The 17,225-nt window shown below is 43.4% G+C and overlaps 1 protein-coding gene across 2 annotated transcripts in view; it reads left to right on the top strand.

Annotated features, from left to right (window-relative positions):
* Positions 1-17,225, top strand: part of DYSF (dysferlin) — a 103,390-nt gene that overhangs the window by 68,163 nt on the left and 18,002 nt on the right. For both annotated transcript variants that reach the window (XM_053458096.1, XM_053458095.1), the window contains 2 exons: positions 1,813-1,886; positions 16,267-16,365. In XM_053458096.1, coding sequence (XP_053314071.1) covers positions 1,813-1,886; positions 16,267-16,365 — 173 coding nt within the window. The remainder of the gene's footprint in view (positions 1-1,812; positions 1,887-16,266; positions 16,366-17,225) is intronic.

Raw genomic sequence — 17,225 nt, 5'->3', positions numbered from 1 at the left:
TAAATATTTTCACATAGAACCTCTAAAAATCTACAGCCTCAGCAGCCTACATTATGAAGTGTCGACCCCAATGAGCTTCTCCCGTAGAAATGACTGACCCGGCCCGGTATAAGGTGGTGAGATTCCATGACAATGATCTGATTTTAATGATGCATCACACAGGGCCGGCTCAGCCCTTCCTGCTTGGAGAAGCTAAATGGGGTTCTCAATGAATAGGGAAACCAGGGAAATATGTTTAAAGTTTAGTGAATATACCCCCAATGTGAGAGAATTCCTGCACCAGCAATGCCGCGCACCGGTTTAATTACCCTAACAAAATATTTGTCACCTAAGACTGAATCCCCATTTAAATCCAGCGTGACCCCGAGCTGAATGCGTTAATTAGAAGTAAACACAACCTGTATGGATGACCTCATACCCTTACGGCCCTCTCGGCCCCCCGCTGTTCTGCTTAATAACCAGTAACCTGTTTCATGGAAGGTGACAGGTGAACCCGAACAATCGGCGATAGAACCGCGTGAATAAACAACCATGAAAGCCAGAGCTCTCGACGTCTCCACCGCTCCGGATACTCCGTGCTCTCTGCCCCAACATTAAAGAGAATTAAGGGGCCGCTCGGCCGCCCCCCTCCATGCTGAGAACATAATCGCCGTTTCTTCTGAATTCCAACAATGCTGTTTCTTTTTAATGATGGAAAGAACACCCCCCCCGCCCCCCGTCTTTGGAAATATTATTATAAGAGTTTTAGGAGCCGGTCCCTGCCTTTATAGTCTGGATTATCCCGGCATACACCTGATCCATGCGATCGTCTCAAATAAAACCCTACGAACGGCTCGGCTTTTATATAAAAACGCTTAGATGGAGCGTAAGGAAGTTTTACTTTACAGAGCGCGTGGTAGGAGCCGGAATTTTGCCCCCAAGAACTTACAATCTAAAGACACGGTGATGTCAGGAATAACATTTCCCAGGAACATTATTTTGGGGTCACGATATCAGAAATTTGATGAAAGAACTAAACTTTCCAGACTTTGCTCATCAGGAAAGTCCAACCCCAAGTCAGCTTCCTCTGCGGTAATAGCCGAGCTGGCCCTGTATAATGTATGATTAAATGAATAAGATGGCCATCAAGGAATCCTCTATATTAACTATACATTATAACGGCCCAGGTCGATGCTCGCTGGGGTTTTCCCTCCATAAGGCACAGTGATATCAGGAGATTGGCGTTACACCTCGTGTGAAGACTCCTGCTTTTGGATATAGACCCCTTTATTTCAAGACACTAAGTGTATTATATACCTTCCGCTCAAACGTTTCCATGGAAAACAAGGAGATTTCTGGCTGTAACATAATTGCAAAAGGGTTTTTCTAACGGTTGGAGCACAGGAGTGATGGGAGTGATAAAGGGCCATTGGAACACAGGAGTGATGGGAGTGATAAAAGGCCATTGGAACACAGGAGTGATGGGAGTGATAAAGGGCCATGGAACACAGGAGTGATGGGAGTGATAAAGGGCCATGGAACACAGGAGTGATGGGAGTGATAAAGGGTCTATGAAGAGATTCCATTAAAAATCAGCCGTTTCCTGCATCAATAGTCATTTACAACATTAACCCTGTCTGTGCTGGATTTCTGATCCATTTAAAAAATTTGCTTTTCTTTCAAAAACAAGGAAATTTCTAAGTGACCCCAAACTTTTGAATGGTATTGTAGTTCTCTATACACTGTGTGTATATATATATATATATATATATATATATATATATATATATATATATATACATAAGTGGAATTAACTATACAGTTTTGTTGCAGATTACACAAGCATTACTCCGAGGGATGACATCATCATTAATATCGATGACACAGAACCACTCATACCGACTCAGGTAAGAATGTTACCAAAATCGTTCCAACAGGTATTGCATATGAGGCGTCATCTGCTAAATCCTGCTGATCTGCTGGTTTTATTAACCGGATCCCGACGCACGCTGAGCTTTAAGAAGCGCGGTATGTACGGAAAGCTGGGGTTTTTTGTTCATAAATAATGCCAGCGGCGATGTTCTTCCGTCTCATACTCAGCGCCGTGACTCACGAGAGGAACTCAAAGCCATGACCCTTGTTGGTTAGCGCAGGGTATGGGGAAGATCGCCTTATTATTATTCTTTATATTATTATTTATAACGTGCCAACACATTCCGCAGATACATGTGCTACATAAATACCGGTATATCAGAAAGCGGTAGAGGGTAATACAGCGAGGGGATTAAACATGCGCGGAGTAGACATACGGCTCCTGAATCTAAAACGAGACCAACGACCGATTAAGGTTTGAGTTGTTACAGCTTGACTCCCATGGAGTGAATTAATCTGCATATCATATACATCACAGATTGCTTCCAAGCATGCACCTACCTACCCCTTCTACTGAGAGGATGTTCCTCTTATCTACCACCCTCCTAGTAAAGTAAATGTTACCCTTGTTCTGATGTCTCTTATCAGTTCTCCCATGGGGAGAATTGTCTTGACTTTTCCCAAGATTTGATATATATATATATATTTTTTTTTGCAAAGAGCCACTTTTATTTTCTATCCTAATCCTGGGTCTCTGGGGCGAATGCGTTTTATGCTGTACTTTCCGGAGTCCGTATCGGGAGCCGTTCCTTTGGCACTCTGCGTGACCCTTGGTATAGATCTCTGTAAATTCCTGGCGTGGGCAGCCACTTACCAACGCTTAGAACTTTCCACATTCTTGGTTTTTGTGGTCGGTGTCTAATGTAGTTTGTCGAGCAGATGCCAGTGCGACCCGGTGGCGGATTTAGCGCCGTGTGTGGAACAGTCTCTGATTCTCCGTCTACAGGCAGGTGTCGATGAGAAGAGGAAACGTCTTAATACATCGGTGGCTTCGTAAGCGGACGGCCCCAGTGAAATAACATGTTTATCGGAGCGTGGTTATCGGGGCGATCGGCGGGTTGGCCATTCGCTGGAATCACAGACGTCGGTGGGAAATACTTAGTCATTTCATTTGTGGTCTTTTCACAAAACAGCTGAGTCGGCTTGAAATCACGCCATAGAATTTCACAAATTCCCATTCTGAGTTATTGCCAAAGAGAATGAAGCCGAGCCCGTGGGGGGGCTTTCCTCACCAAGAGCCCACCACGGACGCCATCATAACCCGTTCAGATCATTGGAGCCCCGAGACGGGGAGACCCCGGGGAACGAGCGATCTCAGGATGAATAGAGAATGATGTGCGATTTCCGTCGTACCCTGACCTTTACTCGCTGCTAGCTTCGGTCAGTGAGCGGTGTTACTGTGGCGAGTAAACGGTCTAGCTGGGCTTCGTGACTTTATGTCATGGCCGGTTCCGTTATCAGGACATTTCTTGCCCTGTATAAGCTTTCTTTGATCTAATGAGGTCCACTTCAGAGATCTCTGATGAAATGATCATGGAAATCATCTATAAGGCTATATTCTGATGTAAGAAATCGATGACACGTGTGAAATGTGAGCGCGAGTAACGTGGTGGCAGAAGGTCTCTTTGGAACGGTGACATGATGTAATGAATATGAGATCCACATCCATCTATCGAATCTCTCTCTCTATCTCTCTAATTCTCTATCTTTCTCTCTATCTATCTATCTATCTATCTATCTATCTATCTATCTATCTATCTATCTATCTATCATTTTAATAGTTTTTCTACGCATTTCCTACTCTAAAAAGTTTACTTTTTTGTTTCTCGTAACGGACACTCCGGTAATATAATTTGTAGACACGCATATAAATTCATTAATACAAATAATTAAAGCTAAACTATCAATATATTATCAATTGCCGGGTTATCAATTGCTTATACCGTATAATAATAGGGTTCCACGTTCTTTTTTACGGCGGTTCTAGATTTCACACACTGAGCCGGGCGTCCCAAAGCTCGTTGTACCCTCCGGTGAGAGACGTATCGCTTCCGGGACACTATGTTTCCGTGTGCAGTGACGCGTCGTACATCATGAGACTGACCCTGTGCTGGAAATGATTTATGGGAGTCAACGTTTTCTCGTCCATCAAGCTCTAAAAAGACAAATTAACCCGGAATGTCTGCATTTCTCTGAATATTTCGAATTTTGGGTAGGAATTTGATCTTTGGGTCCTTAATGGGAAGCTCTGTCGTGGCATCTGCTCGGTGTATATATATAATATATATATATATATATATATATATATTTCGACTCCAAGTTGGGTCGCTCTGCGCGTTTGTGAAGATAAAGGCGGGGGAGATCCTTGGAATGTTGTTATTCTACACACGGAATGATCCGGGCCTTGGAGTAACGGATTAGGGTTTCGTACTTTGTTTAAAGTGGCTGTCATTTCACTTCTGCAAGTAGAGCTCAGAAAAAAAAACGGAGTCTGGATGTATTGTCTTAACATCTGCTGGTTGGGCCTATTTCCACCATGAGACAGAATTCCCGGACTTTCCTCCAGACGATTCCAAAAAATCTCATTACAGGGTGGTCAGGAACTGAATACTAATGGGAAAATCGGAGAAGTCCCCCCCCACCACCTCCAATAGGTAGGGGAGGACAGAGGAGACACCTTAATTGTGGTTTCCAAGAACCCTGACACTGGAACGAGTTGTGTTTGTGTTGACTCTTGCCCAAACACTTCATTTCTGGAAACGTCTTCCAAAACAACAGTCACTGGATCATTTTGGTAAAGCGCATGTTGAAATGGAATTCAAGCCACATAGGTGCTTCGTTTAACCCCCGACTAATCACCGCTCTCTCGATGATACTTTCTTGGTAAGGAAGCTTAAGCTTTGGAGTCTTCGACTCCCAAGAAGATGGTGGAATACACCAGATGACCTCTAGGATAATCAAGGTTAGGAAATTCTTAGCAAATGCGGTTGAAAATCAAGTATTTTGCAGAATAAGCTCACGGTCGCTGCCAGTGAAATGTATATTATTCAGAGAACGCTTATTGTCAAGTCAAGAACGGGGTTGTGGAACCAATATGGGGTTATGGCAGACGTCATGGCTTCTTTAGATGGTCCAATACGTCAGGTGCCATGAATCATAAGGTTGCCGTAGTTCCAGTGGACACTCGTTACCGCTATTCTGGTCACTGGGCCTTGGGCAGGGCTAATATTTTACAGCAGGAGAAAAAGGGCGAGTAGATGGGCCGAATGGGGCCGATCTGCCGGCAAATCCCATGTTTCTCCATCGGTCTCAGCTCGCTGGGAAAAGGCCTTGATTTAGAGCCCTGATCCCTAACGAGCTGTCTGGCGTTATTATAACTTCCCCCGTCTGACTCCGTATCGCTGAATTCTGTTACTAACAGGAAAGATGAGACGCAGAAGCTCTGACGGCCTCTGGAGTCGTCTGCAGCCCAGATTCTCCGCGCGCCATTAAGATTACTGTCCAGAAAGAAACGCACTATTGTGGATTTTCTAGCTAATTGGTTATTCCAAACCAGTCATTAAAACAGGACTTTTCCTGTAAGGAGACAATCCGAGGCCTGACCTGAAAACACCATTTTTTGTCCAGAGCCTTTATAATAAATACTCTTATTGGCTTTCGTATCAATGGGCTGCTTCAAATCCCAAGCATTTGTCTCAAAGATTCTGGATTTCTCACCAAATGGTGCTAGAGTTTCTAGGTGTTTCTATATTTAATTCTGTACAGAATACATCTTTTTTAAGCAGACCAGGATTTTATACGTTTGGCCAGGGATTCTTTATACGAGAAGTATCTCCCCCCACTCCGAAAATCCAATCTGAAAGATCCCTCTTTCTCAATAAAGAAAATTTAGCTTTTAAATAAATGATGCAAAAAAAAAAAAAACACGCAATTTAAGTTTTGTTGATAAAGGGGAGCAAAAAATTTAACTTTAGATTTTTTTTTATTATTTAATTTTAATTATTTTTTTTTTTTATATTATTTATATATTTCAAGATATTTTCAGAAATTTCAAGACATTTTTGGTAATTCTCATACCTTAAATTGAAAATCACATAAAGATTATAGCCTCACCCCGTGTGACATTAATTGCCCAATGACTCGGAATCTTAGATGTTAACGAGTTTAGATATCCCCCACATTTTATTCTTCATTTAACGAAATGTCTGCACGGTTTTGTTTTCCCGAATAAAAGCCAATCTCTCACAAAATGACTCAACGAAGGTCACTGCCCGCCAAAAATATATTAAAAAAGAAACCAAAAAAGCCTCCTTAAAGTATGTGTTTGAAGGAGTCTCCTGTTTACCTCTTGTTCCACTAGTGGTTTTCCAGAGCCCACACAGCGGCTGCCTGGAATCTGGGTCATATCCCCCCGCGTTAGTGCTCAGTCATGTGTGGAACAGGGAGATATTGAAACATTTTGGCAGGAAAAGACATGGATTCATCGGCCAGGGCAAACACTCGGTGACGGCACCAGTGTGGCGGGATTGCTTTACCCATAAAATTTCAACTTCCTGGCAATGAAATTAGTAAAACCCTGAAAAAAAAGAGGTCTAACTGGTTTTCTTGGCCAAAGCATGGGGTAACCACATGCAATTATCACTTGTGAGAAGAAAAGGCCAATAAACGTGGTCACCGTGGCTCCATAAATCAAGGATCAACTGTTCATTTGTAATCTTTCAGCAGATCATTTGATGTCCTCCATCTGTCTGCTGCTGCTGTCTGGTTTCACGTTGCCGTGAACTGGCGTTGTGTATGGGAGACCTCGGCCAAAGCACCGCCATAACGTTGAGTTGTAGTTTTCAGTTCATTGCGTTCACCATACATTATGAAGAGCCAAGTCCCAGAGAGCTTCTTCTCCAAGAACGTCTTGGGTTCTTGACGCTCATCTCGCTGCTTTAACTACACATTATACGGGGCCAGCTCAGCCCTTCCTACAGGAGAAACTTGTCAAGGTTGACACAAAGCTGTTGAGTTAAAACCCACCTACATAATTGTTCTCCCACCTGTATGCCACCACTTGATCCATGGAGGTGATTGTTTTGGATTAGCCCAGGAGAACTTCAGTGGTTTTCAGACGAAGCAGGAAACCAATTGAATCTTCTGCCCTTGAAAGTTCTTCGAGGTCCTGCAGTGTCCGGGGCAAAACATCCCCCATTCAACGCTCCATCTTATTTTGGTCTGTTGTGGTTGGTGAGGTCCAATGTTGGAGCTTCTTGAGCACGATCTCCATGAATCTCTACCAGGAGCCTGCTGTGCATGTGAGTGGCAGCGTTTCATCGGCAATATAGCCCCAAACAACCACTTGCCCGAATTTGGCAACCCTTTTACCTATTCTATATAAAATTAAAGTTCTGCGGAATGTGATGAAACTATAGAAATTAATAAACTATACTTTCTTCGCTATTATTTATTCTGATGCTGAAACTCAGCATCTGGGGATTTATTCTTCTTGCACCAATATAAACATCTCCTGATTCTGTGAGCACATGATGCGACACTTCTTGTCGACTGATTGTATTGGTTCGTTTTTATGACATCATATTTAACAGGAAGCTGAGCGAGAAGGCCGCCAAGCTCCCTACAGCAGAACACATGAGAAAACATGTCGGAGCACAAAAAAATCCCCCAGTCTTTCTTTACCAGGCCCCTGGCCTCCAAAAGAACACCTCCTGGAAGCTGGAGCTGAGGTCTACCTCCCCCTCGCATGCCCACAAGGGGTCTCATTAGCGACCCCTGGAGATCTCATGCGACCCAGTGCTGGAGCCGAGTATCTGCACATGGGCACTGGTTTGGCTAAACACAAGCCAAGGAGTTGGGGGGCTTAGAGGGGAAATTCTAATTGACCTCTCCATGTATTTGCAGTGGAACAGTGGTAATTTAACGGTGACACTCAGGGATCATATGCATTAAAGTGCCCATGATGGCTGCACTGTCCCTTTAATAGATATTCCTTTTATAACCATGGAATAAAAAAATATTTTCACTATTATCTCATAAGCAGAAAATATTTCACTCCTCCTTTACGCCTCTCTTCTTGTTCTCCGTTCTCTCTCTCCTTCCTCTCTGTATTCCTCCCATTCATCCCACCTCGTCCCCTGTATCTCTCCACAGCTCTCTCTCCCTCGCTTCATCCAACAAACACAAGCGTTACAAACCGCGCTCACACACAACCCTTACAAACCCCACTCACACACAACCCTTACAAACCCCGCTCACACACAACCCTTACAAACCCCGCTCACACACAACCCTTACAAACCCTGCTCACACACAACCCTTACAAACCGCGCTCGCACACAACCCTTACAAACCGCGCTTGCACACAACCCTTACAAACCGCGCTCGCACACAACCCTTACAAACCGCGCTCACACACAACCCTTACAAACCCCACTCACACACAACCCTTACAAACCGCGCTCGCACACAACCCTTACAAACCCCACTCACACACAACCCTTACAAACCGCGCTCACACACAAGCGTTACAAACCGCGCTCGCACACAACCCTTACAAACCCCACTCACACACAACCCTTACAAACCGTGCTCACACACAACCCTTACAAACCGCGCTCGCACACAACCCTTACAAACCCCGCTCACACACAACCCTTACAAACATCGCTCGCACACAACCCTTACAAACCCCGCTCACACACAACCCTTACAAACCCCGCTCACACACAACCCTTACAAACCCCGCTCACACACAACCCTTACAAACCCCGCTCACACTCAACCCTTACAAACCGCGCTCACACACAACCCTTACAAACCCCCCTCACACACAACCCTTACAAACCCCCCTCACACACAACCCTTACAAACCCCCCTCACACACAACCCTTGGCTCGGTGATTTGTGGAAACGCACTGTGGGATTTTTGGCGGGAACTTTCTGTTATCAGTTCTTTGGCAAAACTCCCTTTTTTCCAATTAGTTTTTTTTCTTCACTTTATTAAGTACTCCGTACGCTTTCTCACTTCTCATATTATTGGGCTCTGTGAAAACAGACTTCCAAAATTACACTTAGAATTTAAAAACTTCATGGCATTTTTGTTGTACGTATTTTTTTGCTTCTTCACTTAAAATGTATGATGTTTTATTTGTTTATATTATTTTTTATTCCCATGGAGTCTTATACTCATTACATTTTATCTGTACCTTCTTAATTAAATTCATTTTAGCATTAACCCTATGTGGTCAGAATCCCCCTTACCTCTCAATCCTTAGTATATAATATAAATCTAAAAAAAATGCCTGGCACTTCATAAATAAATCATAAAAACAAAATGGTTTATTTTTAGTTGAATGAACAGCAATTGTTTATTCTTCATCTTTTTTAAAACTTTTGTCTAAGTTCTTGTTGTTATAAATGGTATACCGTATTTTATATAAATGTCACCTTATAATGTGCCCGGGGAGGAACATACATCCTCTGTATGTCTGAGTGAAGTAAATGCTGTATTGGGAAAATCATTTTACTAAAATTCCCCTTCCCAAAAATCATTTACTTTGTAAAATTTTTTGCTGGGACCACTTAAATGTCATGTGACACAAAAGCAGCCACTGATTGGCTGCTGCCATATAAACTGAAATGCTTTTTGGAAGTTTCTGTCTTTCTTTTATGTGCTTTAATCTTCGGTGAAGGTCTGTGCTGTTGCCCTCCCTGGGCCTGAAAGGGTTGATGAGAGGATCTTCCTTCCAGGGACAGCCGGTCAGTGCCTGAAAATCGAGACTGTCCCGTAGAAACTGGGACTGTTTGGAAGCATGGTGTAAAGCATGCATGCAAACAAGGTTTTAATTGTTTGGTAATTGGTAACATTTACCTATATGTATTGTTTGCATTTACTTAATGGAACCTACACCAGATACTTATAATGTAACCCCTTCGTGACAGAGGACGTTCTATTATGTCCTCGAAGACAAGCCCTGCGTAATAGTATGTCCTGTGGTTTTTGCACTGGTGAGGGACATTTCCCTGTCGGTACGGGCTTTCTCTGCCGGCAATGTCAGTCCTGACACTGCTGGAAACAACATTCAAAAAGCTTTCCCGAGGGTATGTCCAGCGGCAGCGGTGATCAAAGTGAGAACGAGGCAGAAACAATGTTGGCAAAAAAATTAACAAAAATAAAAATAGTTCAAAAAAAGATAATGAAATGATTAAGGGCTCCAGTTCTGTCACTATGACATCATAAAAGGTACCATCCAGTTCCAAGAGAGATCCCTGAGGTCTTTAAGAGAGGGTTCTTCAGTCACAAAAATGTAAATATTTTAAAAATTTTAATTAAAAAAATTCAAAAATTGGTGCCCAAACACCTCATGCCCAATAGAAATATTTAAAAAAATGTTTCTGCCCCAATTCAAATTTCAAAACTAGGGAAAAAAAAAGTAGGAGATGAAAAATTGCAACATTTTTTTTAAATTTTTTAATTTTTCTGATTTTGGCATATTATAAATTATAAATGACAGATTATGCAAAAAAGGAGTATACATTTTTTTAAAAAAGCCCTAAAATAATATCTAATTTGTTAGGGTCACCAAAAGGGGATTCATGGGTGAACAAAGATATGCTAAAAATGGCAAAAAACTCTCCTTTATTCAAAGTTGCCCATTACAAACCGAAATAAATGTTTCCAGCCCCCAAGTCCTGGCCCGTTACGTATAGAACGATTTTTGGAGCCTGACGTGGAGTTCTGTGCTGAGAAGCCCGTTGGACGGCTCGGATGGAGTGATGGATTAGACTCTGGAACTGCCAGGAATGAACATTCTCGTTTTTTTTAGAAACCACCAATAAAATCATAAGGGATCACCAGCGGTTCATTTCCCAGAATTCTGCAGGAAAGAGACAATTTGGTTTCTAACACTGACTCTCCATTGGAACATCCGATTAACCACAAGAGGGGTCACCGCCGGAGCTTTCGACCCCGGGCCTCGGTTTCTGTTCCTGCTCCCCTCCCGCTCCTTTGTGTGATCCTTCCACGCGCCACAAAAAACTCTTCCAGTGCTTTCAAGAAATGAGACCCCTTACACATTTTTTAGAAACACGGCAACCCAGAACCTGCCGGCAGATCGGCCCCATCTGGCCCCCGTCTAGTCGCCCATTTCTCCTGCTGTAAAGACTCAAACCGTAATCAGTCGTTGGTCTCGTCTTAGATTCAGGAGCCGTATGTCTGTCCCGCGCATGTTTAACCCCTCGCTGCGTTAGCCGTTTGCAGTGACGTACGTGTAACTAACCATTCCTCTCGCATGTACTGCAGCTCGCAGATGATACCAGCTGCCTGTCAGCCATAATTAACCCGTCTGCGTCCTGGTCCAGCCTTCATGTATGTATAACGTCTTTCCTCTGTGCTTACTGTCTCTATGCTCTATTAAGCTCGTATCTCTAAATGTATCGCATCATCTAAACTATTTTAATGCACAAAAGATAGAAAAATAAATAAATAAAATAATAAAATAAAGTAATAATAAACAATAATAAAATAAATAAATGAAATTATAATAATAATAAAAAATAAATAAATGAAATAATTATAATAATAATAAAAAAAAAATAATACAATAAAATAATAACAATGTTTTTTCTCCCCCAGCGGGGTATCGGGGGTTTGACATTAATACACATAAGAGAATCTCTACTTTGTCCAGATACAAGACACGCTTACCCAGTAGCGCGGATGCACAACGTACACAGGGGAACCAGGATCTGAAGGGGTTAACCCAGCCGTGTAATTGGGGGTTATTTTTCCGTTCATTCCTGAAGTCTTTAATCCCCCCTTTTTTTTTTTCCACTCCCTTTATACGGTGTAATGCCAGAGACCCGACACCCTTTAAATCCGCGCGTAAAACCCACACGTGATAACCAGCAAAGGCTCGGCGTCTCTGATCGCTTCAAAGAAAGGCAACAAATTGGGACCCCAGGGGCCGGGGGGGGATTACGTGGCATGTGTCACCCTAGGTGAATGGGACGCTGGAATTCTAGCTCACGATAGCAGATGCCTTGCTGGGTTTTTTTAAATTTAATTGCTGGATTTATAACGTGAGCCACAAAAAAAAAAAATAAAAAAGGATCTGCCGGCACCTGTTTTTATTGCAGAGTCTCCATCACCTGTAACGCTGTAAAGAACCGTCTGGAACCCGGCGTGTTATCCTGGCTACGTGTAAAAGGCTCGTCGAGGGTCTACAGGCACCTAGCGGGGATATTTAAGACCGTTTTTATACCCCTTCCGACCTTCTGAAATGCGTGGCACTGAAAGGGTTAAGTACCCCTGTACCGCTCGTAGGGGCTTCGCGGCTCCCTCCGACTCCGTTCGGCCAAGTAAGATTCCAGCGTTCCCTTATCTGCCGCTGTCGGCACGGGGAATACTCGCAGCCAAGACGCTTACCCAAAGAGCATTTAAGGTATCGCACCGTGAAAGGCCTTCTCTTCTTAAACAGCCGGGACGGAGTATATTAAATTAATATTAAATATTAAATAAATATTAAATTACCCCGGCTTCGCGGGGACCTCTGCCGTTAATAAGCGAGATAGCGAACGGTTTGAAACATTTAGACAAACGACTAGAGGCTGTTTACATTTTATTCCGCGCGACCGTTCCATTTTCGGTGGCCGGAGGGATGAGCGAGGCAGGAGAGCTGACCGAGAACACAATGTGCAGGGGGTCCATCGGCCAGCCGGGTCTGAATGCCGAAACGTAGGGTGACCAGACATCCCCAGAGGGGACAGGGTCCTAAATAGAACTACTGCCCTCCGTTTTTATTTGCCACTCTAACTAAATGTGCCCGTTCGGTTAAGCATCAAATAAAAATGTAAACCACCAGAATTCTGATACACAACTAGTCAGCTCTGCAAGTTCTTTTCTGCTTGTCTCAGTGTCTGTGCGTTTCTCTGAGTGTCGATGTCTCTTTCGTTTACGTGGATATTTATGTCTTTTCCCCTCCCTGAGAGTTTGTGGATCTCTTTCACGAGACCCTCACAATTAAGGGATGCAACAAAAAGTCCCTATAGAGAAGACTATACTCCCTATAGAGAAGACTATACTCCCTATAGAGAAGACTATACTCCCTATAGAGAAAACTATACTCCCTATAGAGAAGACTATACTCCCTATAGAGAAGACTATACTCCTTATAGAGAAAACTATACTCCCTATAGAGAAGACTATACTCCCTATAGAGAAGACTATACTCCCTATAGAGAAGACTATACTCCTTATAGAGAAAACTATACTCCCTATAGAGAAGACTATACTCGCTATAGAGAAAACTATACTCCCTATAGAGAAGACTATACTCCCTATAGAGAAGACTATACTCCCTATAGAGAAGACTATACTCCCTATAGAGAAGACTATACTCGCTATAGAGAAAACTATACTCCCTATAGAGAAGACTATACTCCCTATAGAGAAAACTATACTCCCTATAGAGAAGACTATACTCCCTATAGAGAAGACTATACTCGCTATAGAGAAAACTATACTCCCTATAGAGAAGACTATACTCCTTATAGAGAAGACTATACTCCCTATAGAGAAAACTATACTCCCTATAGAGAAGGCTATACTCCCTATAGAGAAAACTATACTCCCTATAGAGAAGAGTCTCATTCCCAACAACAGGAACAAATTACATCTGAAAAAAGAGGAGAAAGGCATAAATGTAATTCCAGGATGCTTGCGAGGGGTAAACCTGCACTGATTTCTTTCATACACATTTTATTGTTATCCTCTATTTAGCCCGAAACAACCAGAGAGAACGCCGCTATTAGAATGAATATAAAAAGCTGTATTTACAGTAAAGAAATATCTCATTAGAGAAGGCAGCGCTAACTTAATGGGGAGGAATAAATGATTTGCTTTACATTCACATGGAGCATTTGGTAAAGAGATGAAATTGGTTATAATGGACTCTCCATCTTTCTTTGTCTCTCGGCTGCAGATGGTACGCTGGGTAAGTCGCCGACTGTTACTTTCATACTCTGCCCCCCCCCCAAGGAAACGCGTAGAATGTCGGCTCAGGTCCGCCGTATAAAGTCTGTAGGGCCGGAGAAGCCGCCGCGAGCCGCTGTTCGGTTTTCTCCATTTGGTCAGCGCGAAGGAATTCTGCGGATTACTAAAATAGACATTATTATTTTCTGGAATGTTTGGAATCCGGATCAGAACCTGCCGGCTCGCGGCGCTGAGACATAAGAATCCGGCCTGGCCGAGTTAGTTGAGACTTTGTAGCGGCCTCCGTATAAAGCGGGGTTGGATCTTTAGCGCGGATGGGCACGCCTGGGAACTCTCTCACCAGTCTCAGGGTTTTGCCCCCATCTCGGGCAGATTCTCTGAGGTCACACGGTATGGAGCTGACTCCTTCCTATACTCCCCCCGCTGTGATCATATCTAAGACTTCCACTTGGTGCTTTTGTTAAGGTTCATATCCCTGCTTGAATACAGATGGCTCAAAAAAGTATATCTTTAAATTATGACAAGTCAAGGTTTCCATGAGGGCCGGAATTAGAGCCATTCGCTCCGTAGAATCTTCACGATGGGCTATTAAAGGGTTAATATTTCAAGAGTATAAGGGGCCGCTCATTTAGAAATGACCCAGGCATGGCTGGGGGTCCAGGAATCGATGCTCTGGGTTGCTGCACTTATTAAGCAAGAGCACGGATTTTTCACAATAAACAGATTTTTATGTTTTTTTATACCTCTTTTTAAGGTTTTTTTATGGTTACCCTTGGGGGCATCAGTGCTCGCTTGCCTTTTGCGGTGTGCATGGTGGGTTAAAGTAGCCCCTAAAAATTCCTTTTTCCCGTCCCCTGCCTCTCCCCCCTTTTCAGTAGGATGGATGGGGTAAATAAAATAAATCCCTACCCAACACCCTCTCCAGGTAGGAGAGCATGAGGTCCATCCAAGCAGCCCTTGGGGGCCGGGAGGGTGGACAGAGTATCCACACCTCTTATACTTAAAAGGACTTTCTTTTTAAAACACCCCAAACATATGAAAGAAGACCATGCAATACATTCTCCAACCACTAGGGGCACCAACAATATATACGTTGTCCTGCTCAGCAACGGCCAACGGTGTTGGTGCCTCTAGTGGTTGGAGGATGCATTGCATGGTCTTCTTTCCGGTTTACAAACTGCTTTCATATGTTTGGGGTGTATTAAGACCCAGCATTCTACAATGTCGAGCTAATAATTTAATTTTTTTAAAAAAAACGTTTAATTCTCCCTCAAGGGGATGATCTTTAATAATTCTTCCGGGAACCCGCGTAGCGCCGCCATAACCACCTTTTGAAGTTGATATACGAGAAGCGTATCCCCCAAAATGTGTACACTGGCCGACGGAAAAAATCTCCCACGCAAATCCCAACAAAGTATATTTTTCTTGATGTAAAAACAACGACCGATGAATGACGGCCGCAACATCTTCCCACTAAAAGTTTTTATTAAGTTTCAATAAACTTTAGGAAGGCCGGGGGTGTCGGTAGAGCTAGCGTTTAATTCGGAACACGTCGTTAATATTTGATTTCTGGATATTACTGGCAGCATCTGATTTGGAAAAACAATTTTTTGCTCCAAAAAAAATGAAATTTGTTTCTAATATATTCAATCAAATAGAAATGATACCCCAGAAAACAAGCGCGGCTTTAATAACCTTCCTCTATTAAAGTGGCAGCGCCGTGGCAAAGGGTAACGGTGTCTGGCGGAGGGCAGGTTAGCTCTTTTGTCGGTACGATGAGCTTCTGCACTGGAAGTCCGCTTGACATTCATAAAAATTACTGCTAAGAATGACTGACGATTCAAATTCAAAGCTCGTCAATTTGAATTTCATCAATTTCTCCCAATAGCAGAATTTTCTCACATTTTTCAAAAAAATTCCCAGAAATAGAAAAAAATTGGGATAAAAAGTAATCTCGTAACAAGGGATAAAATCCGGGTCTCTGACTGCGCATGTGAAAGGAAGGTATGGATAGAGTGTTTTTATAGAGCGGGGTACCTGGGGCTCACCAGCTCCACAAATGAGGGGCATGATGGTGGGGCTATCCATAGACAAGGGCGGGGTTAGCCGCAAGTAGTCATAAAAGGGGGAGTGGAAAGAGGACTGGGCAGGGAGTGGGAATGACTAACCCCCCCCTGCATTAAATAATGGGGAGAGCGACCCGGAGGCCCAGGGAAGCAGCTCTTCACCCTGAGGCTCCAGGTCAAACCCGGAGAGTTCCCAGGTATCGTGATCAGAATCGAGACCCGGGTAAGCGCCGTTGGGTCTGCTGTATGAATGCATTTATCCATAAGCTTTACACTTCTTGGTTTGTGTTTTAGGAGGAAGAATCCATCGACTGGTGGAGCAAGTTCTACGCTTCTATCGGGGAGAAGGCAAAATGCGGAACTTACCTAGAGAAAGGATACGACACCCTGCCGGTAAAACCTTTTTCATTCCGTTTATTGCTGATTCAGATGAGAAGTCTTAAGTCTAACAAATATATTTCCCCTTCAGCATAACCCCCCGGCGCTGTATACAGTAATATAACCCCCCAGCACTGTATACAGTAATATAACCCCCCAGCACTGTATACAGTAATATAACCCCCAGCGCTGTATACAGTAATATAACCCCCCAGCACTGTATACAGTAATATAACCCCCCAGCACTGTATACAGTAATATAACCCCCAGCGCTGTATACAGTAATATAACCCCCAGCACTGTATACAGTAATATAACCCCCAGCGCTGTATACAGTAATATAACCTCCAGCGCTGTATACAGTAATATAACCCCCAGCGCTGTATACAGTAATATAACCCCCCAACACTGTATACAGTAATATAACCCCCCAGCGCTGTATACAGTAATATAACCCCCCAGCGCTGTATACAGTAATATAACCCCCAGCGCTGTATACAGTAATATGGAACGTTGGAGCCTCGGCAGAGGCCGATCCCAATGACGATCTACCTCGGGCCACTCACCGTCCTTTCAACCTAAATACCAACCCACCTCCTGTCTCATTTGTGTTGATATGTTGGATATAAGCAATGCCCAGGCCCCCCATTTGGGCAATTTCTGGGTATCACGAGCAGCAAGGTACTGAGGTGCAACTAGTTTCTTCGGAACATAAGAGTCTGTCTCGCCCCAGTCACGGGTCAGCCGTGGGGTCATGGAGTTTGGTGATTATATTATAATAAAATGCTTAAATACTGCCCTTTTTAAGTGCAATTCTCCAGGAGAGAGCAGAGGGAGGATGCGTCCGGAGATCGGAGTAAATTAGAAAAACCTGT

Source organism: Spea bombifrons, chromosome 1 (assembly GCF_027358695.1).
Source record: "Spea bombifrons isolate aSpeBom1 chromosome 1, aSpeBom1.2.pri, whole genome shotgun sequence".
Classification (NCBI taxonomy): Eukaryota; Metazoa; Chordata; class Amphibia; order Anura; family Pelobatidae; genus Spea; species Spea bombifrons.
The sequence above is the reverse complement of the archived record's forward strand: the minus strand, read 5'-3'. Positions and strand labels throughout refer to the sequence as shown.